Source organism: Pseudorasbora parva, chromosome 2 (genome assembly GCF_024679245.1).
Source record: "Pseudorasbora parva isolate DD20220531a chromosome 2, ASM2467924v1, whole genome shotgun sequence".
NCBI lineage: Eukaryota > Metazoa > Chordata > Actinopteri > Cypriniformes > Gobionidae > Pseudorasbora > Pseudorasbora parva.
In genome coordinates this window covers 47,974,023-47,997,960 of record NC_090173.1, presented here as the reverse complement: position 1 = coordinate 47,997,960, position 23,938 = coordinate 47,974,023, and the positions used below count along the sequence as shown (strand labels likewise).

The window sequence follows — 23,938 nt, the reverse complement described above, 5'->3', positions numbered from 1 at the left end:
AAAGGCACAGAAACATTATGAAGCATCATCAACAATCCATGCACTATAGTATAAGTGTTCTGAAGCCATTCCATAGTTTATGTGAGTACAGATTAATATTTAAGTCATTAAATTCAATATCACGTCAATGCATGCTTCCCTCCGCTGCGGCTCAGTCACTTTCCATTCAGCTTTCAAACTGTGTTGCGTTTAATTACGACAGTCAACACGGTGAAACTGCAAGATAATTTATCGTTCCTGTTATTATGCTTGATCTGTAGATAACACTCTAGTTTCTCATAAAATGACTATCTTGCTGGTGTTTATTGCTGTCAATCGTGTTACTTTCTACCGGGTGTCTGTTAGATCACATCACTGGACTAGAGATTATATTGTTCTTCACACAGTAACTGAAATGTTAAAATGTTAAAAGAAACGGCTTTTAAGAATACTGCATAGATACACTACGAGTCGATATCATAGACCGTAAAAAAAATATGGATGACTCGACATCATCCGTTTCCGCTTGCCATAGTTGAAGCTTTTAGGCGGCCTGTACGCCGCTGATACCTTGGGACCGGGTCTGCGCAGTAGTGATTTCGGGACCGGAGTTGCGCAGTAGAGAGCAGGAAGTACAGCTGCGATATCAAAAGCCCACCCAAACTCTCGCAGATGCAGAACAATTAATTATGTTGGTGTGAAATAAACAGTTATGAAAATGTAGAAATTAAAGCTAAAGCTCCAATCTGCTCCCAATAATCCTGAAAAAAGTCCGTTAGTACCTCAGTGACAACTTCACTCAGAGAAGACGTCGATATCAGCAGTCAATCATGACGTCACACCCCCGTTTTTAAAGCATCAGATAACTAAGTAAAACTAGCCTGACAAGCCAGACCCACATCAAGACGTTTGGTCTGGAAACTCACCATTGACAGCTCAATCCGAGGGACGGGATAAACGGTTGTCTTTCAAACTCCCTCTGCACGCGATAGGATAGCGCTACACCAACCAGAGCAACGAAGGTGAAGCAGAGCTAGTTGATAGATTAAACATTCGCCGTATCCAGTCGGCTAAACTCCGAACACATCTTCTCTTTTTAAGAATGACTTCAGTGCCGTTCTTTGTTCTTTTCTCAGAGAAAAGCTTAACTCCAAGTCTTCCAGAATCGCAGTCAAAGCTGATTCGAAAGAACGCCGCTCGCCAGTTTCTGTGTTTATTAGAAGCACGCAAACGCAACTCGGCCGTCGACATTATGGCCCCGCCCACCGACTGTATACACGATGTGATTGGTCCGGCAAGAGTTAGGAGAATACAGCTCAGAAGGGTATTGAGAGTTGCTAGACGACACTCGCGGGCAGATTAAATTTGCTGCCGCTAGGGTGCGTCTAGATTTCTAGGCTAAAGTAAAACTAAACTTATTTGAAAAACTAACACTTGAAATGAAATCATCGTGATGATAACTGCCTTCAATGACATAAACTGTAGTTTCAATGACATAAACATAAGCCGTAGTTTGCGTCCATTAGAAAACACAGAGGGGCGGCTATACTGGGACCGGTCACTGGGGGGCGATCAAGAGGGTTTCTGAGAGGGATACTGCAGGCCTGGTCAATATCTTGTTTTGAACCACCACAGAATCAACACTGGCCGCCACATATTGCTTCGTCATTCATTCATTTTTACGCTATTTAAAAGACGCACGCATATTCGTTCAGCTGGATTCACTCACTCACACACACGCACTCGGTGCGTTGCATTCGACCATAAGTCTCAAACAAGTTTTTTTTTGCATTTTGGCACATTTAGTGTGGCATAACAGTTAAAACAAGAGCAGTTGAATAAGAGAGTTGCGACACGCATTCATCTCGCGGCAGTGCGAGTGGTCACGGCGCTCTCAATAGTTATAAACAAACCAGAGCTCTGTCAATCAATACGTTTGAATTAGAGCTGCAACTAACGATTATTTTTTCTGTCGACTAATCTAACGATTATTTTTCGATTAGTCGACTAATCTAACGATTTTTTTTTTACCCTTTGAAATTTTTCAAAATTCTGTGGCACCCCCTCACATAAGTTACGCGAGAGGTTTAACAGTACAGACTGCTCACAGTTCGCTTTGTATCACGGTTTTAGGTTCACGTTTCAGTACAGTTATTATTATTATACAGTTGTAAATATTACAGGTATTTGCTATGTTCAGGCGAAAAAGGACTACTGTCAAATGAAAATAAAGAAAATAAGAACAAATGACTTAAATAGAAGCAGCACCACAAATAAATACTATTGAGCAAAGATGCGAATAAAATAAACAATGCTTTTCAGGTAGGTCTAACATTAGTTTTTAGGTAGAAAAATGGAATAAAGTAATCAAATGTAAAATAACTGACAGATCTTCTCATTCGAGTCTCCTTGTTACACGGGGGTGATGACGGTGAAAATGACTGCTCATATTCGGACGTACGGCAGCACTTGCATGCGTTTTACACGTCTTTCTTTTATTATCGCTGTTGTTGTAGTGTATACCTGAGGAGTCAGCACGTGTATCCATCGACAGAAACATACATACAGCATTATTTTCAAGTTACAACCCATATTATAGATGCGTCATCTGATGTGAGATGACCCGCGGTGTAAGTGCGTCCCGGCACCTATTGCTCGGGATCCTTGTTGGGAAACACTGGTCTGTATTGATTGACACCGCGCTAGTTTTTTTAGAATTATAATGAGCGCCGTGACCGCGCGCTGCCGCCGGATGAAGGCATGTCGCAACTCTGTTATTCAACTGCTCTAGTTTTAAAAGCGGTCACACTAAATGCGCCAAAATGCAATAAAACTTGTTTTACGATCGAATGCAACGCACGTGTGTGTGTGAGTGAGTAAGAGACGCGCAAAAGGGTGGAGAGAGAACTTAAGGAAATGCAGCTAAACGAATATGCGTGCGTCTTTTAAATAGCGTAACAATGAATGAATGACGAATCAATATGTGGCGGCCGTTATTGATTATGTGGCGGTCCGCCACAAATGAGTCTATGTGTGGGAAACACTGTTTGGCCTCTGTTTAAAGTATTCCCATACTTTTGATATTCGTGGTCTAGGTTTCTGTGATAGAATGGAGAACTTTCTCTATTCCCAGGAGCAGAAGCCAACATTACGCGAGATGAATGTGTGACACGACGCGCCGACGCATTTCACGAACGTCGACGTATTTCCATAGTCGACGCGTCGTTGCAGCACTAGTTTGAATAGACCAGTGTTTCCACACCGGGGTGCCATGAGCAGGGGTAAAACGTATCGGGACGCACTTGCACCACGGTTCATTTCACATCTGACGTGCTGGCTCCTTAGTTATACACTACAATAACAGCAATAATAAAAGAAAAACGTGGGTAAAACAGTCTCTCTTTGTAAACTTTGTTCAATGCATGCAAATGCTGCCGTATGTCTGAAAATGAGCAGTCATTTCTCCGTCATCATCATCTGGGTATATTCGCCAGAAGACGCGAATGTGAACTCAGGCCGCTGAGATAAAGGTCTGTCTCTGTGCACTCGTCCCAAAGCACGCAAATATTGAGTTATCTTTCAAACCCTGATCCTGTGCTTGAACGGACAAACTCACACAAAAAGTATGTCAAAATGTCCATCTTGGTGAGTATCAAAGCAGACGTAGTCTGTAGCCTACTCTGTATATGCCTTTAAGTGAACTTTATACAGAAAATACGACGACTATCCTTGCATTAGGTCTTAAAGGGGCAGTAGCCTTACTGCTGTCTGTTTAATGTCAAACAAAAGATAAGGACATCACTCACTGCCCTTGATTGAATAGCTTTTGTAATTTTAATAAGGATTCATTTTTAATTTAAACAGTTAAATATGCAGTTATTTTACATTTGATTACTTTATTCCATTTCTCTACCTAAAACTAATGTTAGACCTACCTGAAAAACTTGAAAAGCATTGTTTATTTTATTCTTATCTTTGCTCAATAGCATTTATTTGTGCTGCTGCTTGTATTTAAGTTATTTGTTCTTATTTTCATTCGACAGTAGTCATTTTTCCCCTGAACATAGCAAATAACGAACTGTACTGAAACGTGAACCTAAAACCGTGATACAAACCAAACCGTGAGCAAACTGTACCGTTACACCTCTAGCGTAACTTATGCGAGGGGTTGCCACAACATTTTGCAAATTTTCAAAGGGTGCCATGACTGAAAAAAGGTTGGGAAACACTGGAATATACAACAGCTTCACTATACAGGTATTTGCATATATTATGCATTGATTATTACATCCACAGCATTTACAGTGTCATTTTAAAATGGAGAGTGACGGAGATGCAACACTGTAATGTTATGCTCTTGTATTTAGACCTGAGATATACCTTACTATCATAGTAAAATGTGACCGTACGCCATTTTTCAATTAAATTTTTTTTATTAAATAAACTATATTTTAGTTGTTATATTTATTGAATATTTTGAGGAGATATTTTGGTACTAAATACTATTTGTGCAATAATTCCATTAAAGACCACTTTAAAAATTCTCTTCTAATATTTATATTACAATTAGTGTAGTAATTAATGTTAAAATAGAAAAATCCAATGCAAAGAGGCAAATTAGAGTCATTTTGTTTCCGGAAAAATAATCATTTTCATTTGTAATGTCATTACACTAAGTGCCTGTATGGCACTTTCATAAATAATAGTCAAGTTGCTTAAAGTATTGCAGATCATAACTACGTACTTATTTGTATGTTTTACATTTGAATACATGTTAGACATGGTCAAATACTAGATTTCTTTAAATGGGAAATTTTAAAACGTTAATACCCAACCAACACTTTCAATTCAACACACTAAGGTTTAGAAATTCTACATAGAATTTTTAAACAAACCCGCATTGGTATCGGATCGGTTTAGTATCGGTATCGACCGATACTCAGAATTTTTAATATCGGATTGGTTCTGAAAAAAATGGTATCGGTGGAATGTATTAGCTTAGACAAGGGTGTGGATAATTGACATGGACACTCACCACTTGACGTAGAGCGATAAAGCACAGGAGACCAGATCCTGCTTGGAGAAACCCGTGTTTTCCTCCAGCTGGATGGGCCACACGGGAACTGTGGAGAAACAGACAGAGAAAACTTGAATAAGGCTTGTGTAACTGTATTTGAATAGTTCAGCCCAGTTCTACACTGACAAAAATGTTAGTCATTTTTACAGAAAAGGTGCAACAGTCACTCTAGAGGAAAAAGCTAAATATCTGGGGAAGGCATGGAAAATGGCTGAATTTTTTTTAGCTCAAAAGTTCCTCTAGAGCAGGGGTCTCATGGGCCGCATCAACCCCCCCCCCTTGACGCCTATACCAAACTGTGATGGGCAATATCGTGAGAAAAAACAGGAGTGCTTGAGCATTCGGTCCATTTTAGGGTCTCATCTTCCTGTTTTTGGGTTGCGTTCAGATTTCATTCAAACTGCACTAAAGTTAATTTAGAAGCGGAGAGAGAAGTTCATTCGGAAGCAGTCTTGGTCCGCTTGTTTCAAATTCACTAAACTGGACAAGCCATTTAGGATGAACCCTGATTCATCATATGGTTTTCTATTGTGCCACCTGTTTTATTGGGATGCTTATCGGTACATTTATACAAAATATACAGGCTTCCTATAAAGCTGCAGCGCTGGGCATTGTAAAAAAAAAAAATCAGCATTCGATTCCATTTTGATTCACAACCTTGCACTTTTTTTTCAATTAAATTGGTTATTCATCAGGTACATTACATGTACAATTTCCTTAAGGAAAATAAAATGTTTAGTGACATTTGGTGGGATGGTGTTGTACCGTAGTTGTGCAGTGCTCTGGTGAGCAGCAGGATGGCGCTGGCGAGTCGGGCCGGCCCAGGTACGGTGAGAGGAGAGCAGAGCAGAGAGAGTTCACAGATGTATTTGAAGAGGTGAGAACTGCGCCTCTCCGCAGGGAGCAGTGAAAGCAGCACTTCCCCATAATCAAGCACCGTGGTGGTCTGAAAGACAACATTAACATGTTAATCAATTACTGAGCATTAGAGCCAGAGCTCGGCAATAAGGGCCGCCTGACGGCTGCTTGAACGGACTAATACACACAAAGATATGGTCATTTTTAAAGTACAGGTGTCAAGTGATTAAAAACTTGAATCTAACTAATTACATGTGCCAATTAATCAACCTAATGAATCGCAAATTGGTAAATTACCCCCAAACGATAAATTCAAGCCATTGTGTTAAAAGTAAAACACATCAAAACAACATTACATTTTTTCAGAAGCTGCATCTGAATTGGTATTTAGATACATTTACATACTGTTAATGGACATGAATGCATTTACAGTGCATTTACAATTGTGTAGATAATGGCTTGAGAGTAATGGGTATTAAAGGATTAGTTCATGTCAAAATTAAAATTTCCTGATAATTTACTCAGCCCAATCTCATCCAAGGTGTTCGTGTCTTTCTTTCTTCAGTCGAAAAGAAAAAACTTTAAGAAAACAGATTTTTCTCCACATAATGGTAACCAACAGGTTGAATGTCCAAATCAGTGCAGTTTCAAAGGGCTTCAGAGGCTCTGCACAATCCCAGCTGAGGAATAGTGTCTTATCTAGCGAAACCATCAGTCATCTAAAAAAAATATTAAAATGTATGTACTTTTTAACCTAAATCGCTCATCTTGCGTTGCTCTGCGGCTCGCCACGGATTGTGTTTATCACAACTGAAAGGTCACGCTAGACGTAGGCAGAAGTAAAAGCCCAAGTGAACGTGTGAAGACTAATACAAACGCACTTTACCAAAAAAACTCCATTCCAACTTCAAAATCATCCAACATCGTTGTTTTACCTTTTTTGCTAAAGGATGTTTGTATTAGTCTTCGCATGTAAACACGGGCGGGGGGCGGTACTTCTGCCACAAGTACATAATCCGCAGCAAGATGAGCAATTTAGCTTAACAGGAAAATTCTAAAAAAAAAAACTATAATAATAATTAAAATTCATAAGAATTATTTTTGCTAGATAAGACTGGGATTGTGCAGAGCCTATGAAGCCCTTCGAAACTGCCCTTCGAAGTCCATTATGTGCAAATAATAATAGTAATAAGAGCATTGCAATGCCTTTTGTATTGGCAGACGAGGTCTTAAAATGGCGTCTAGGTGGGTAGCTCACTCAGTTTTGGTGTCAAACTCTTGAACACCAAAGGTTAGGTTGCATTAATCTAAGCTGGAGGTCTATAATGAGGTTTTTGTGTGTTGGGGCGTAAGCAAAACGAGAGCTTTTATGTCCTTCAGCAACTGACCCGTATCTTCCCGTCCAGCACGGAGATGACCTCCCCCATCATGCGCACCAGGTCTTCATACTGATAGGTGTTGTCAGTGAGCCACACCGCCTCACGGATGGTCAGGATCTCTTTACTGATGTATCTGAGTCAGAAGATTTAAAAAGAGTTCAGTCTAGCATAAAGCTGCATGATTCTGGAAAAACTGAGAATCACAAATAGAGATGACGATTCTCCCATAATTCTGAATAGACAATTAAACAAAATAACATGTAATTTACTAGAGGTAATGACAATGATAATTGCTGCAGTCCATTTAAAAATATATATTTTAATTAGTTTTGTTTTGCTTTGAGAAAACGATCTGAATGAATGATTTAATGACTCAAAAGACGCTCAAAGACGTTACTCGTTGCATTCCTGGACGAATCAATGTTTTTCGATGAATCAATGTTTTTGAACGAATCTGTCCAGAATCGCCCCTATACCCTTAAATAGGGCACTGAAACTGTCTGAAACCATAGTGGACGTTATCTAGTGTACTCATTCAATCCCACAATGCACCGCAATGATGAGTGTACAATTTATGCACATTCAACGGCTAGAGAATAAAAAATTCCCACGCCTCGCCAGAAGGTGGCACCTGCATAGGAATCATCCATCCATCCATTTTCCAGACCACTGGTCCAATGTGGCTACAGCGTAACATCACACAGGTATAAATTAATTTTTAATTGATTATTACATTGTTTAATTAGGGTTTATACATGCTAGTTTCCATGACAGATGTATCTGTTCATTACTACTGGAGCTGCCAGTTTGTTAAGTTTCAAATGATTATTAAACAACAAGCACAAAGTATGCAAAATGTAATGATACAATCTGTATTTGAAGTGTCAAGTTTCTTCAAAAAGGTGTTTTACTCTATTTTGATCACTACCATAGACATCAGTTTCCGAACTATAAACTTGTATCATTTCTGTGAATAATTCTGTGAAAAGAAATAATGATACTGTTGTTGAAAAGACACAGTAGGTGTTTCATACATTTCATATGTATTCATGACAATGGCTCTCTCTGGATCAGCGGCAGCAGAATTAAATGGTCGCCATGACAGTACTTGTCAGAGGTTTAATAGACATAGCTGAATCATTGTTTTCGGAATAAGATTGCGTTGGTTGGTTGAATTAACATCTCAATCTTTTACCAATGAATCGTGCAGCTCTAGTCTAGCAGAAACACATGATTAGCAGAGCGGCTCTTGTGTGTGTGTGTGTGTGTGGTAGCTCACCGAGTGCAGATCACCATGCAGGCGATGCCCAGGAGCTGCAGCTGGGCCTTGGCCACTGAACGCAGGCTCAGATAGCGGTCCACGCATCCGATGGTCACATGCAGCACTTGGCTGGAGAAGTCTTTCATGGTGGTCACTTCCACTAACCAGTCCACCAGAATATACCTGAAAAAAACATAGGGGTGATGAGAGTGAAGACGAAAAACAAAGAGCACAGGACTTGTTCAACAAATCAGTTGATTCAGAGGACAGCCTGAATTTGTTTAGCCCTCACTAGGTCTTGGAGAGAAGTATTGAATATTTATAATATATTTCACAAGGATTTTGCTGGAAATATAAAAGCATGAAACAATTGATTAAGTGTTATTTTTATATTTTAATATATTATAATAATATGTATTACAATTTTTAATTGACCTTTACATTTGTAATAATTTTATTTTTAATAAACTGACAAAAAAATGAGAAAGCACATTTTTATACAGCTATAATTTAATCATTTCCATTACTTTTCAAGTTAAATTTATAAGTTATTTACCAAAGCAACATCTGAAACAAATAACAAACAAGTGTTACACACACACACACACTTTAAAAAAAGGTTTTAGTTAACTACACTAGTTAACATGAACTAACAATGAAAAATATTTATTAATCATTTATTACTGTTAATTTCAACAAATTTGTTAATTTGTATGTTAATATTATATTTAATTGACTTTAACTAAAAAAAAAAAATCAATAGTTAAATAACATTAACAAAGATTAATAAATACTGCAACAAATGTATTGTTCATTAAGTTAGACCTGAATGACCTTAAAATGTTGCCATGCTTATTGACATCATATAATTTTTAGGGTCTTAAACTGTTTGCAACCCAAGGTAAATAATAATGATACTACAATTAAAAAAAAACTTTTTAAACAATTTATTTTAAAAAATGTATGTGACGGTGACTTTCAAGCCAAGAAACAACAACTTTAAAATTTGCTGATATTCCAGATTTTCCATGACTCCGTAACCTATAAGACTATTTTGAGATGGGTGTTTGTCCAAACCGTTGATGTTGTACCTCTTAGTGGTGATGTCCTGTCCCTGCAGATGTTGCGGGTATTGCAGGGGGGACGGTCCAGACTGGAAGAACTGGGCCACAAATTCAGCGCAGACTCGCGGCTCCAGACCCAGAGGGTTAGCAGTGCCACATGACTTGGCAAACGCCAGCTGTGAGAGCAGAACAGACGAGTTAGACAAACATGAAACCCAGAATGTGTGCGTGTGTGTTTGATATTGCATCACAAAATTAACAAAGAGCATCACTCTCCATTTGAAGCCCCCATCCAAGCCCATTTACACGCGTCAGAGTGGCTTTCAATCTGGCACAGCTGCTGATTATTACAAATCAATGTCAACAATGGCAGAGAAAACCGCCAGAGGAGATAACAGGAATTATGACGCAGTTTTCCCAGGGTGTGCACTTCCATTATGAGCACGCTCACAGCAGTGACATTGTGAGGATGGAAGAATAATGGAGACGGAGGATTAGTAACGACTTCACCAAACATCCCACCACATGCCATTTTCGGATAAGAAAGGTCAAAATAAACTGAAGGCGGCGCCGTCAAAGAAATAAAGTAATTTCAACCAATTGTTTTGGTTCTTAAAGAGAGCTGCATGAAAAATACCGCACATTAAAATTACAAATAAAAAGCACAGCTGGTTAAGAAAATGTTTACACCAACTGCAACTAGATTCTATTTACACTCCTATTTAGTGATAGATGATATTTACACTAAGTGCAAATAGCTGTAGATTCTAAGTGAAAATAGTTATATATTCAATTTACACCATATAAAGTTGCAGTTCTTTGTAATATAAATAGTAATTACATGTAATTTATACTTTATTTGACAGATACACACTATTTGCACATCAGTATTGTTGTACATTAACAGGATGCAATGATAGTGTGAATAATTATTTTTATTTATATATAAATTATTAAATGGATGCCACCTAAAAGGCCTTCTAAAACATTAAAACCCATCCTTACACCCATCCCAATCCCTACCCAATAAATGCTTTTATTATAATTAAACATTTGGTTAGGCACCTTATTTCCACATTTAGAACATTTTCTTAATTTTTACTGAAAATAAATGCCTTTCCTTTGTGATGAGAAAAGAACAAGCTCTGCAAATGGCGGATTCAAACCCATATTAATCGTGACAAACTTACGTTTGATAAGACATACGCTTTACTGATTGCGCCACTGAGGGTGCTGAATTATGGGTGGTTTTTTTTTAATCTTGTTTGGCACAGCCAGGAATTGTTAGGCGGAGCTAGTGTGAATATCACTTGTCAACAAGGTACGCTATTTGCACTTAGTGTGAAGACACTCCGAAAATAAAAATCGATTTTTATTTATAAGATTAACAATAAACCCACAACATAAAAACTACATATTAGATTAGATTCTTTTTTAAAAGATAAAAATATTTAAATAAAACATTTGTATGATGCACAATAAGACCAGAAATTAAGTCAATTTGAAATTTAAAGAAACCTTATGATGCCCTTTTTTAACCCTTGATTTTGTTTTGAGCCCTGTTCTTCTGAAAAACTCAATGTCCTTTGATTGGTCGGCTGTATCAGAGTATTGTGATTGGTCAAGTGCTTCGAGAATTTTTGGGAAATCTCACGCCTCTTCTCATAACCATGTTTACCATAACCAGTTTTTTTAACACTTCTAACTAATTCAACCAGGCCTCGTCCCTTTATTTTTGCGTATGCCTTGGGCGGGAATTATTTAAATGAGGAACAAAGGGGCGTAGATGTGTTCGTTTCCAAAAGGAAATGAGGCGTTTCAGGGACTTCAGACACTGATATAGATAATAACACCCTCTGGAGTAACTTTGTGCTTCGTAACTTCTCAGACCTTTTTCATGCTCAAACAAAAACATTACACACTAAAGAAAGGTGAACATGCAAACAAGCATAATAGAATCTCGTTCATTTTCTATACATGTTATTTCTCCAGTCACCTGAGCTTCCCAGCATCCTTTGGCAGCGTAGTCCTTGAGCGTGCGCATGCACTGCAGATACCTGCCGGGGTCAGCGGTCTGTAGACAAAAAAAATAAACCCCGCGATCAACAAACAATCGGCAGATAGCGGAGTACCGTTATCATGAGCCCTAAGGAAGCTCTTACCGACGTGCCACGGTTCATTTCCCACAGCAGATACGAGCTCTGCAGACTCCCGCAACGCGCCGACTCCTCCAGCATGGACGTAGCCTGGCCACGCTTCTCCTCATCCTGACAAACGCATATAGAGACACAAATTGAGTTAACACCTGCTGCTCCATAAGAACCTCAATTGAGTTCCAGTGCAGAGCTGAACCCATTAACACAAGTGTTTCTCCAGGACATTTTGACTCTGAGAAGCACAAATGATAGAATCCCTACACAGAAAACACCAGATATATTTTTTCACTAGTGGGTGCAGACACTGTAGTTCATTTATGTAAATGAGGACAGCAAAATAAAGTAAACTGTAACATGGTTTACCCAAGAACTCTTCATACCAGTAAAATTGATTATTCAGAATTATTCAGACACTTTGACCTGACCCTGTTTGGCTGAAGTGTTTTTTTCTTTAATTTCTAATTCAACCACAGACTGAAGAAAACAAAGCATTGCTAGGTCATTTGTATTCTCATAGGCTGCGTCCGAAAACCTAGGCTGCTGACTCGTTGCCTCGCTGCCTCATCAGACAATGACTTGTAAGGCAGCGTTTTGTGCATGAAGGCATCTCATAAAACTAATTTCGGCACAGACTTCTGAGGCAGTGTAACAGTTTAATGATCTACAGCAAAATAGAGAGAGCTTTGGTGAGAACTAAACACATATTTAATTACTACAGTAGTGATTTCTCAGTAGAAATGACATCAGAAGTGTAATATGTTGGCAAAAATCGTACATTTACACACAAACTGACCCGCAAACGCAACTTCTGGATGCCTGTCACTGAATGGAAAGCACAAGATTGTGGGATATCAAAGGCAGTGAAGGACACATGTACGCTGCCTTCAAAAATCGATCAGATGAAGGTCTCTCAGGAGACAGGAAGGGAAGCAAACATTAGAGTCGGACGCAGCTTCATGCCTTCCTGCCTTCAAATGTGTCCTCCAAAGGCAGCATTTTCCAGGTTTCGGAAGCAGCCTAATTGTCTACTTATACTGAACAGCTGATTGTAATCCATTACAGAAAGGACAACGGCCGGAAGTGAGGCAAAAATCTCACAATAAAACAACAATAAATTAATTGTGCTACTTATCAGATTATGTTTTATTAACGTCTAAACCTACCCCAACAGTAATGCAAATTGCAAACACATGTATAGTCAAAAAAGAGAGAGATGTTGAGCTCTCAAAGCCTAGTCTACATTAATGTATATCTGTCCAACAGTTTACTGATCATTTGTTTCTTCACAGTTTCAAATTCCAGTTATTGTGCGTGATGGTAATGAGTCCTTGTTGTCACCCGATAGTGAGTACAACATTGTTCAGAAACAGCTATAAACTCAAATCCACAGCACTTTATTTACAGATCAAGTATTATAATGGGAATATATGATCTAGGTGAGTTTCACCTGCTGACTGTCGAAACCGAACACAATGTGCAGTTTGAATGATGATTGACAGCTGCAGCGAAGGGAAGACGAGTTTCCGTCAACTTTAATTTAACGATGGAAATAATAATACAATATCCTTGTCCTGCACATTTAGCTATGGAATGGCTTTAGATGACTTCGTACCAGCAAATCGTAATATATATCATAACGTGATCCTTCAGCAATCACTCTTATATTTCTGATTATCACGACAGGCAGAATCTGAGCCTGTCTGAGTTTTGTCGACAGACAGAGGCAGCCGTTTAGTAATTCAGGCAGGAAAAACCCTCTATTACATTATTATTATAACCTTTATTTTACCAGGAAAAAGAAATCTCACGTGGGTTTAACAGATAACATTCATACATACATATTTACAAACAAAACAAAAAAAATTATAAACCAACAATACCTAACCTGCAGTGATCTTACCAGAACGTTGCTAGGAAGACGGGAAGGCGCAGCGCTGAACTCTGGTTGTGTTGAAATGTGTTGCAGTGGCAGATACCACAGACATTAAAAGATTTACAGCCAGAAGTAACACGGTTCAACCGCGCTCATTGGTGCTCAGTGATCTGATTTACTTAGCTCATATTTACTGTTTGGTGGAGGCAATCCAGAATTACTGTTGGTGAAACTATAATCAGAACCGAATGAGCCGAACGAGTCACAGCACAAACGCATCAGGAGTCAGATTACATTGATCACAAAAAGCTGAGGCAAGCACGGGTGTGGCATTCACAACGCGTGTTCAGCCTGGCACAGGCTTTCAGTTCATGCCTTTGAAAGCTTAACTTTCATAGGAATAGATTTAAAAAGTTGAAACACTCACTTTGCTCCGCACAGCTCCGTTTATATAAATGTCTGCAGCTGCCCGAGCTGAGCGCTGTGAGTGAGATCCCACTGCCCATGCGCGAGTCATATAATTTAGATTTTTTTTTTAACCAGTTTTCACAAGTCAATTGAAATTAGTAGAACAGACAAACGTTCATAACTTTTTTTAATTGTTCAAATATGTAAAACAACTTGGATGCCTCCAATATTAAATGTTAAATTAATGAAATGGACACTAAATAGAATAAATTATTATTATAAAACATTGTACAATCAAATTCAATACATTATTGTAAATATCAGTAATATAGTGGAACAATAAAACAAAATAGATTGTTTAGAACTGTAATATTTATTGCACAGACCCGAACTGGCCATCAAATAAATCTAAAAATGAATGATGCTCCTTAAGAAAAGTATACCAAAATAGAAAATAATAATGATAATAATAATAATTAAAGCTGCAAGCAGCATTTAGTGGGGTTCAAGCTTTTAAGGCCTTTTAAGCACAGAGGCATTAAAGACATTAAGTTTATTTAGCAATATTTTAAACACTGAAATAATAGATGGAAAAGTCCATTTACAGCCAATATAGGCAATTTACCATAGGAAATGCATGGTTTTTAAAGCTTTTTACCAGTTATAGCGCCACATATAGTCCGATCTCTTTAAAACATTGCATGCTTCATCAGCATGTTATGCCACATGTACCCAACAATTTTCATGAAGTTTTGAGTTTTAGGATTTATAGGCTTTTGACTGTATTTTGCCACGCCTCTTTTTTAAATGGCCCTGTTATAGCCATCCAAATGCAAAAGTTCAACTTTTTTTGATAGTTATTGATCTAGAGAGTCCAGAGAATTGTCCTAGACTGGTTTGGTTCTGATCGGGCAAAAAACCAGAGACAAGTTCATAAATGGTACCTTGGGCCAAGAAACCGCATACCAATTTTCAAGTCAATCGGACTAGCGGTCGTGTGGTTATAGCCGTTTTTGTGTTTTTTTTCATGTTATAGCGCCACCAAGTGGACAATAATCGCATTTTTTTTCAAGTGACCGAAGTTTGAGCTCATAGACAAACCCAAGTTTTGCGAAAATATCTCTTTCCATCCACAAGTTATAGCCATTTTCGTAAAAGTGGCCCCCGATCAGTTGAACATTTTGGTTCCCCTTAGCGACCATGAATTGTAAAATTGAATTTTTTTCATAATTATTAATAGTCTCGCTCCAAAGAACATTTCTACAGTGGTTTGGTTCCAATCAGGGAAAAGATGTGGGAGAAGTTTACAAAAGTAGGTTTTTCAAAAAACCCAAAATTTCTCGAAATTGGCGCCCAAAGGGCGAGTCAATCAGATGCATCCGTTTTGTCCGTCCCGAGCCAAGAATTCCAACGGTATAAGACACTTGAGCCCACGCCTAACGGTTAAGGAGTTATGAGCCGTTTCGTACTTTTGCTCGCTGTAGCGCCCCCGTCAGGCCGATCGGGGCGTGCCTCGGTGACGTAGGTAGTCAGTGTGAGTACCACCAGCCCTGAAAGTTTCAAGTCTCTACGACTTACTTTTTGGTCTGCCAGATCAGTTTTAGATGGAGAATGATGCATCATGGGAAAATTAACAATAACAATAGGGTTTCAGCCTTTCAGGCTTGAACCCCTAATAAATATATTAGCCTCATTTACATAGACTCTTTGTAGTGCACATTCAAATTCTAAAACTGTCACACAACTGGTAAACATACTGTAGCCTGCTTGAAGTATTTTCTTCCTCACGAAAGTAAACAGCTTAACAAGAAATGCTCTCAAGTCTTGTTTGTATGGCGGGCTCACTCACTTTCTCACGAGAAAAACCTAGTTTTGGATGATTTAATGTCGTGACTCTGTCTAATCTGGTAGCGGAGCTCACTTTATCCTTTGCGTTCACCGACGTGGAGAGACTCTTTCTTCCTGGGCATAAGTTGCATGTTACATAAACATTCTTACCTTTCACCTCAAAGAGGGAAAAGAAGTGCTTATACTTCCAGTTTGCGAAAGCTACCATTGAAGTCATTGGACATGATGTTGCTATGACTCCTGATCGCTGGTCGCATACACGCGTGCATGTAGGCTATGTCTCATACACACACACAGCTGCAGGTCCACTGACAGAGCGCGTCTGATCGGATGTAAACCACTTCAGTGAGCTCAATTATAGTAACGCAGCATTTTATTCTCAGAAACGGTAACGGCATTGTAACGGGGGAAACAGTAATTCGTTTGATTACTCGTTACTGAAAAAATTAACGCCGTTAGTAACGCCGTTTATCTATAATGACATTATTCCCATCACTGGAAATAAAATCCATACATCTCTCATCTCAGAGTTATATGGGATTCGGGATCAATCGAATATACTCCAGGGTTTCTACTGATACAAAGCCATATGCTAAATCGCTGAAATAATCCTTTAAATTACGCAATATTGCCGTGTGAATGCCCCGTGTCCATCGCCATATCCCTTCTAGTCTTTACCATTACATACCTTTCTATCAAAGTTATCTGACATGACAGTTTAACTCTTGAGTTCTTGTCATATTTTATTACCCTTTTCTAAAATATAAGGAAAACAAACTAATCATGTGAGAAAATGTTGACGTGTCTGAATAAATTTAGGTTTGACTAACTATGAACATCTTGTGGATATTGGAAATGACTGAGTAAACCATTTTACACTAGTCTTTGAGTATAAACAATTCAGTGATGCAACAAATGAGACTCCATCTTTGCAGCCTGTTAGACTTGTACATCTTTCCAGTTTCCACACACAATCAATCTCAGATTATAAGGCCATTCTTTCATAAAGCAACAAAACCAACTCACATCAAACAGCTGAAGGACTCTAGCCAAGCAGTAAAGTAACGTCCCTCTCCGTCCCTATAAAGACAAGAAGAAAGAAAGAGGATGCATAAGGATGCATTTAGAACGAGATGGCATCTGCGTTATAATTAACAAATATATATAATTACATAGAATACGGTCAATTTTCCAGTCAACATTGGGGGGGGGGGGGGGGGGGTGGAGAAAAGAAAACCCAACAGGTACAATATTTTGAGACTAAATTTTTCAACTAAATAAATTAAACAATAATAAATATATGGAAGAAAAAAATATATATTGATCACCTATTGTGCATTTTATTTATTTATATATATATATATATATATATATATATATATATATACACATACATACATACACACACATACTACCATTAAATGTGTAATTTTTAAATATTTTTGAAAGTCCCTCATGCTAACTGCATTTATTTGATCAAAATTACACTGTGAAAATTGTAGTACCAATTAAAAAATATACATATTTAAATGTTTGTCTTATAATATGTCACATGATCCTTCAGAAATCATTCTAATATGATCTGATGCTTCATATTTACAAAAAGTTCAAAAGAACAGTTTTATTTTGGAAATATTTTATAATTTCATTTTATATATATATAAAAGTGTGTGTGTTATGCAATTATCTTATAAAAAATTATATATAAATATATTATAATAATATGCATTATCACATAAATATGATATGCATTATATATATATATATATATATATATATATATATATTATTATTTTTTATTTATTATAATACATATTGATAAAAAATACATGTTTACAAGAAACATGTATTCATAAATAATAAAAATATTCAGTAACCTTTTTTCAGTTCCCAATCAGAATGTGGTCTCTTTAAATCTATTTTCTCTCTTCAACATATGATACATATGATTATGATCCTGATTAGAAGAAACGCTTAACACTGGCATTAAGAACTGTAACGTATGAAAAAGAAACTGTGTATTGGGCCAGGAGTTGAAATGCAGAGGAAATAAATTATGGGATATCTAGGAATAACTTACCAGGTTTGTCTCACACTCCGCTTGGAGTCGGTCGTACACCACAGCCTTACAGCAGCCACCAGACATGGACCACGGCGGGCGGATGAACAGCCAGATGAACGGCTCGGCCAGCGGAGACCTGAGGCTCTCGGCCAGGCTGAAGTAGTGAGATGCCATGCGGCCGCACAGGTCGGCACGTCCTTCCTCGCTGAGCGAGGCTGATGAACATTCACACAACATTAACGCTTTGATCAGTCAGTCAGACCAATCAATCAATCAATCAAACTAAAGTAATCAATCAATCAAAAAGAGTGAATGAGTGTAGAAACTTACGTCCTTCATTGTACAAATACGCAATTCCTAGTTTCACAGCAGCTTCAAAGTTTCCTTTCTCCGCAGCCCTAGATATTGTAGAGGATGAGAAGGAATTTAATGAGAAAATGAATTAAAAGAACAAGAAGAAAAACTTGCACTAATCCATTTTGAAAATGAATAGTGTGGAGTTATGGACATCAAACAGGAAATAGCGTGATTTGAAAAGCACAATTACCATTAAAACCGAGCTATGGAAAACCTAGAAATGTCATGGATTTTTTTATTTATTTTTTAGGCATGAAAATTATTCATATTCAATCATTTCTAGAGTGAATTCATCCATCTATAACATGTCCTTAAAGGGATAGTTCACCCAAATGTATATATTTTTTAACATCTAAGACACCATGTCTTCCGGTAAGTGAGGTCAATGTACAGTGTACACAATCTCTCGTGAACATCTCTACGCCATATTGTGTAAAAAAAAAAATATATAAAAACTGTTCTGTTTCTCACACAAAGAAGAATTTTCATATTTAACTGTTATTTCCTTAACTAAGATGAGTTGATACATACCTCTCTCGTCTCAGTGCGTGCACTTAATCTCTCTGACGCGCTGTGACGATCTGATAGCATTTAGCTTAGCCCACTAAGCCCAGTTTATTCACTATGGTACCAAACAGGAGATCAAGTCAGAAGCGACCAAACACCTCCACGTTTTGCCTATTTAAATACAGTTACACCAATAGCTGAACGATCAAGTATGATTACATAAAATAAAACGTGACGCTTTTCTAAGCGTAAAAATCTGGGCTGAAACATCCTTCCTCACGTCTCCCCCTCCCTCTCTCATTTCTGTTAATAGGGGGGAGACGTGAGGGAGGATGTTTCAGCCGGGACTTTTTACTGCGCCGAGTCGAAGTACTCTCAGAAGTGCTTCTCCGCCATACATTATAGTTCTCCTTTTTAATCCGCTTAGAAAAGTGCCACGTTTTATTTTGTGTAGGGCTGCAACGATTCATCGAGTAACTCGAGTTAATCGAATCAAAAAAATCCTCGAGGCAAAATCATCTGCCTCGACGCTTCGCTTAGTCCATTTAACTACACACAGATATTGGAGAAAGACATTTTTTGTGTAAGGACTCGGAGTATGAGCGGATTGCGGTTATATCCGCGGTTCAGGTGCGTAAACATCCCAAACATTGCAGGTGGATGAGAGAAATCGTTAATATGTTGATTTTAATAAAGACGCGGAACTCTCATATCACGCTAAAACACAATGAATGCGTCGTTATTTAACTTTCGTTTTCAGCTCATGTCGAGATCAAAGACCGCAATGCGAGAGATAGAGAGAGAGAGAGAGAGAGAGCGGGCGGGCATCAGCACTGGTAATATCATTTAATATCGCTGTTTTTAAATGAAGAAAACTGTGTGTTGAGCTTCAGGATGCGACGCTGAACATTTAAGTTTCATTTGCGGCAGTTCACGCGTCAGCTGAGGAGATACGAGCAACTCCAAACACATGAACTCGATGGAGTTTGCAGCTTTGCACATGGATCACCGTCATTGTGATGTGTGTGAAATCTTTAATGAGACTTTATATATCCTACTTGATAATATCTTCGAAATGCACCATTAGATGTTCTCAATACTAGGCGCAACAAACATCAGAACAAGCTGTAACGCGCGCGTGTGCGTGTGTGTGTGATTAGCAGCGCTCGTGCTTTCAGAGCTCAGAGCTGCGTGCTTTCATTGATTTGTGTAATTTAAATATCACACTTTAATCATATTTATAGCTACTAACTTAAAGCAAGCTGTGTTACAATGATGAATGATTAGCTCAAAAGATCAGCATGTGTGATGTACTTTATCTGAATTAAACATATCTCGCGTTTGATCACGTTCTAGCGGTTATTCCTCCATGTGATGTATAGGTTGTCGACCCTGGTTTATGTAAATGTAATTTTGCCAAAATAATTTTTTTTGTTTTGTTTAGCAACCTACTTCAGTGTAGCTAATATGTGACGATCGGGTGCGGGTGGATGGTTTGCTTCTAACAGCTGATTCGGTGACGATAGAGCTGATCCGCACATCTCTTATTCCAAGTTAACCTGTCCAATATGTTTTGCTCCAGTAAAGGAGTAAATAAGACAGTAAATGCTTATGTCATGCCTGAGCTGAAGCTGATACATGAAAGTTAAGTTGCACAACATAAATACAATGTTTAGTTATTTATATTATTTATAGAATATTAGAATATTTATATTATATAGAATTTATAGAATATTTATATTATTTATATTGGCATTATTGTTATTTATATTACTACTATTTAGATTTATTGGTTGTAGGTTTAGTTTTAGATTGAACTATGTTTACCTTTTTAAAGTAATTTGAAATAGATTTTTATTTAATATAATATGGCAATTGTATGCATTAAAATTGTTTAGTTTCACAGTTATTAATGTATGCAATTTCAGCAATAAAACTTAATTTTTCTAAAAAGAAGACAAATTAGATGTTAATTTTAAGATACCCGTCTTATTGTCTCTTATTGCTCTTTAATAAAGAAAAAGTAACTATTATCCGATTAATCGATCGATTAAGTGGTAGATTAATCGATTACAAAAAGAATCGATAGCTGCAGCCCTAATTTTGTGTCACCATACTTGGTCGTTCAACTATTCGTGTAACTGTATTTAAATAGGGGAAACGTGGAGGTGTTTGGTCGCTTTGACTTAATCTCTGTGAATGTGAATGAACTGGGCTTAGTGTGCTAAGCTAAATGCTATCAGATCATCACCGCGCGTCAGAGAGATTAAGTGCACGCACTGAGACGAGAGAGGTATGTTTCAACTCGTCTTAGTTAAGGGAATAACAGTTTAATATGAAAAAAGCAGTAAAGTACCCATTTAAAGGGTTAATTCACCCAAAAATGCTAATTCTCTCATTAATTACTTACCCTAATGTCATTTGACACCCGTAAGAGAGGTACGTGTCAACTCGTCTTAGTTAAGGAAATAACATACTAAACAAAATATATAACTCTAGCCTAGTGGTTTTTGGATATTTTACTGCAAAAATACCGCACCTTTAATAAGTGCTTTATAAGCCAATACCCAAATAATGTGCACGCTAATAAGCTATAAACTAGCTAAGAGCGAGAATTGAACCCCAAATAAAGTTACCAAAATATCTTCATTTATGCTATGAAGATGAAAGAAATTCTTATTGGTTTGGAACAACATGAGGGTGAGTAAATCATGACAGAACTTCAAACCCTTTAAAATCCGTATCTGTAGTCACAAACAACTGAAAATATGGTGAAAAAGTTCAGTTTCATACCTCTCAAAGAGCCACACGGTATCGGGGGCGGGCCAGCGCTCTTTGAAGCTCACTCGTGCCCAGACACTTGAGTTACTATCAATAATGTCACGAAGATGAGAATGAACCTGCAGGATCACATGACATTCAACATCACAAAACCACTTTTTGTTAACGGAGAGATAAGTAAGGTGTAAGTCTTGACGAACCGCTCTGATGGCAAGGAGATCCTCAGCGGACAGGCATTGGAGGACATACAGGAGCAGCTCTTCAGGAAGAGACAGCAGCGTGACGGCAGATGCACGCTTTCGGACCCGCTTCCGGACAGGCAGAGAGAAACATTTGGCACATCGACAGTGGAGCACTAGAAATGAAGAAATTCACAATTAATCAACACTGAATTAGTTTATTCACTGCATTTTGAAAATAACTGAAAGCAATATGTGTGTGGCGAAGAACTTTTTAAAAGAAACATTTGTGAAATTGAAATTCATCACTGTTATTTTGGCCTACAGTCAATAACTAGCCATTTTGAAATTATCAATAACTGGGTCTGACCATTAAAATAATTATTTACTACACCAACATTTAGTTCCAAAATCTTTCAAAATTTTTGTCAAATAATATTCTGTTCTTAAATGTTTGAGTTAAGTTACAGTAAATGATGTGCAATACAAGTATCCATATTCATCATAAAGTATTGTTATTTTATAGCACTAAACTGTATTAGTAAAGCATATCTGCATTAAATTGGTCACTCTGTCAGATAGATGTCGAAATTGACCATTAAAATATATAAAAAAAAACAATACGCTTTATTGGTTGAGCAACTTGAGTGGTAAGTTACTATAAAAACTGTAAAACTGTGGTAATTTGATATTAATATACCATGGTATTTACTTATTACACTTCAAATAATACTTCGTTGCAATAGTACAAGCCCATTAAAACATGGCATTAACTGTTACCTTGGTGTTTTTATGTTAGTGTACTAAGATGATGCATTGCGGAATATAAATTAGGTCACCAGGAGAGATTATTTACATCTGTTTTGAGTTTAAACTCCTTTAAATGCTTACAAATATATTAACATAAGTATACATCACAGCTTTTAATATAATAACGATTAGTTTTGTTTCTTTGCAGCGGCATTTTTGACATGATCACAACCAGTAGCCAGTTTTCCCTCCTTATTCACAAACCAGTTATGGGACAGAGTATAACTAACCTCTGTTTAGGAAATACTACCTTGATGTGTATTAAGGAAAACTTATTACCACGGTTATGGATATGTGAAGAATATTTATATTTAAATAATGAAAGTTAACATATATGCAGCTTAACGGATCAGTAACGTTTCGTCTCGTTTTTGAGCATTAAAAAAAAACCTTCAGCTCTGTTTATGATATAATCGAAAGATAAAGGTGTATAAATATTGATGAAATTTAAACATACGCATTTACATGTGAAAATTAATCATTCGATGAGATTAAAGTAAGTTAAGTTAGTTACTTACCGCCCGCTTTCATTTCAAGGAAGGATTAGCGAAGTCAGTTTACAGCGATAATGCTTAACAGTGAACCGAATACTTAAATCTGTGCGTATTAGAGCTTAATATTAATATAATCAGTTTTACTGATTAACCTTCTGAATTCCTGTTAGCTAATAACGTTAGTGTTGTAGGACTGTTTTAAAACACAACTCTCCTCAGCCCCAACCATGCAACTTCCATTAAGCCCCTCCCCCGAGCGCTTAGCCACGCCTGCGCGGACAGTTTAAACATCAACTCTGGGAGCTCACTGGCCAGAAGACGGATACGCCCACCATGGCAGCTGCTGCGTTCTGATTGGCCACCGCGTAAATCTCGACGCGCTATTGGTCCGTTTTTCTGAACGGATAAAAGCAGTCGATGTATTGGCTGAAAAGATGCTATTTCGAATTACGCGCTTACCGTGCTGTGGGACACGAGTGGTTAAGCCTGGGCTTGCGCAACGCTCGGTGAATTCTGGGAGATGGAGTATCTCATCAGTATATATATATATATATATATATATATATATATATATATATATATATATATATATATATATATATATATATATAGTGATATATATATATATATATATACACATATACATACATATATATATATATATATATATATATATATATATATATATATATATATATATATACACACACATATATATATATATATATATATATATACACACATATATATATATATATATATACATATATATATATATATATATATATATATATATATATATATATATATATATATATATATTAGCGAACATTAGCAAAATCATT

General features: G+C 37.3%; 1 protein-coding gene across 2 annotated transcripts in view; it reads right to left on the bottom strand.

The window, feature by feature from the left end:
* Window positions 1-23,938, bottom strand: part of ccnf (cyclin F) — a 56,581-nt gene that overhangs the window by 5,675 nt on the left and 26,968 nt on the right. The window contains exons 1-13 of one of the 2 annotated variants that reach the window (XM_067422792.1): window positions 23,118-23,293; window positions 21,811-21,965; window positions 21,623-21,729; window positions 18,296-18,363; window positions 17,984-18,180; window positions 16,930-16,983; window positions 11,781-11,885; window positions 11,615-11,692; window positions 9,646-9,794; window positions 8,573-8,737; window positions 7,303-7,426; window positions 5,822-6,002; window positions 5,015-5,102 (exon numbers count right to left, since the gene is read on the bottom strand). In XM_067422792.1, the coding sequence (XP_067278893.1) occupies window positions 5,015-5,102; window positions 5,822-6,002; window positions 7,303-7,426; window positions 8,573-8,737; window positions 9,646-9,794; window positions 11,615-11,692; window positions 11,781-11,885; window positions 16,930-16,983; window positions 17,984-18,180; window positions 18,296-18,363; window positions 21,623-21,729; window positions 21,811-21,965; window positions 23,118-23,130 (1,484 nt within the window). In that variant the 5' untranslated portion in view covers window positions 23,131-23,293. Of the gene's footprint in view, window positions 1-5,014; window positions 5,103-5,821; window positions 6,003-7,302; window positions 7,427-8,572; window positions 8,738-9,645; window positions 9,795-11,614; window positions 11,693-11,780; window positions 11,886-16,929; window positions 16,984-17,983; window positions 18,181-18,295; window positions 18,364-21,622; window positions 21,730-21,810; window positions 21,966-23,117; window positions 23,294-23,938 lie in introns of those variants that run through there. The other variant, XM_067422799.1, reaches the window with a different exon arrangement.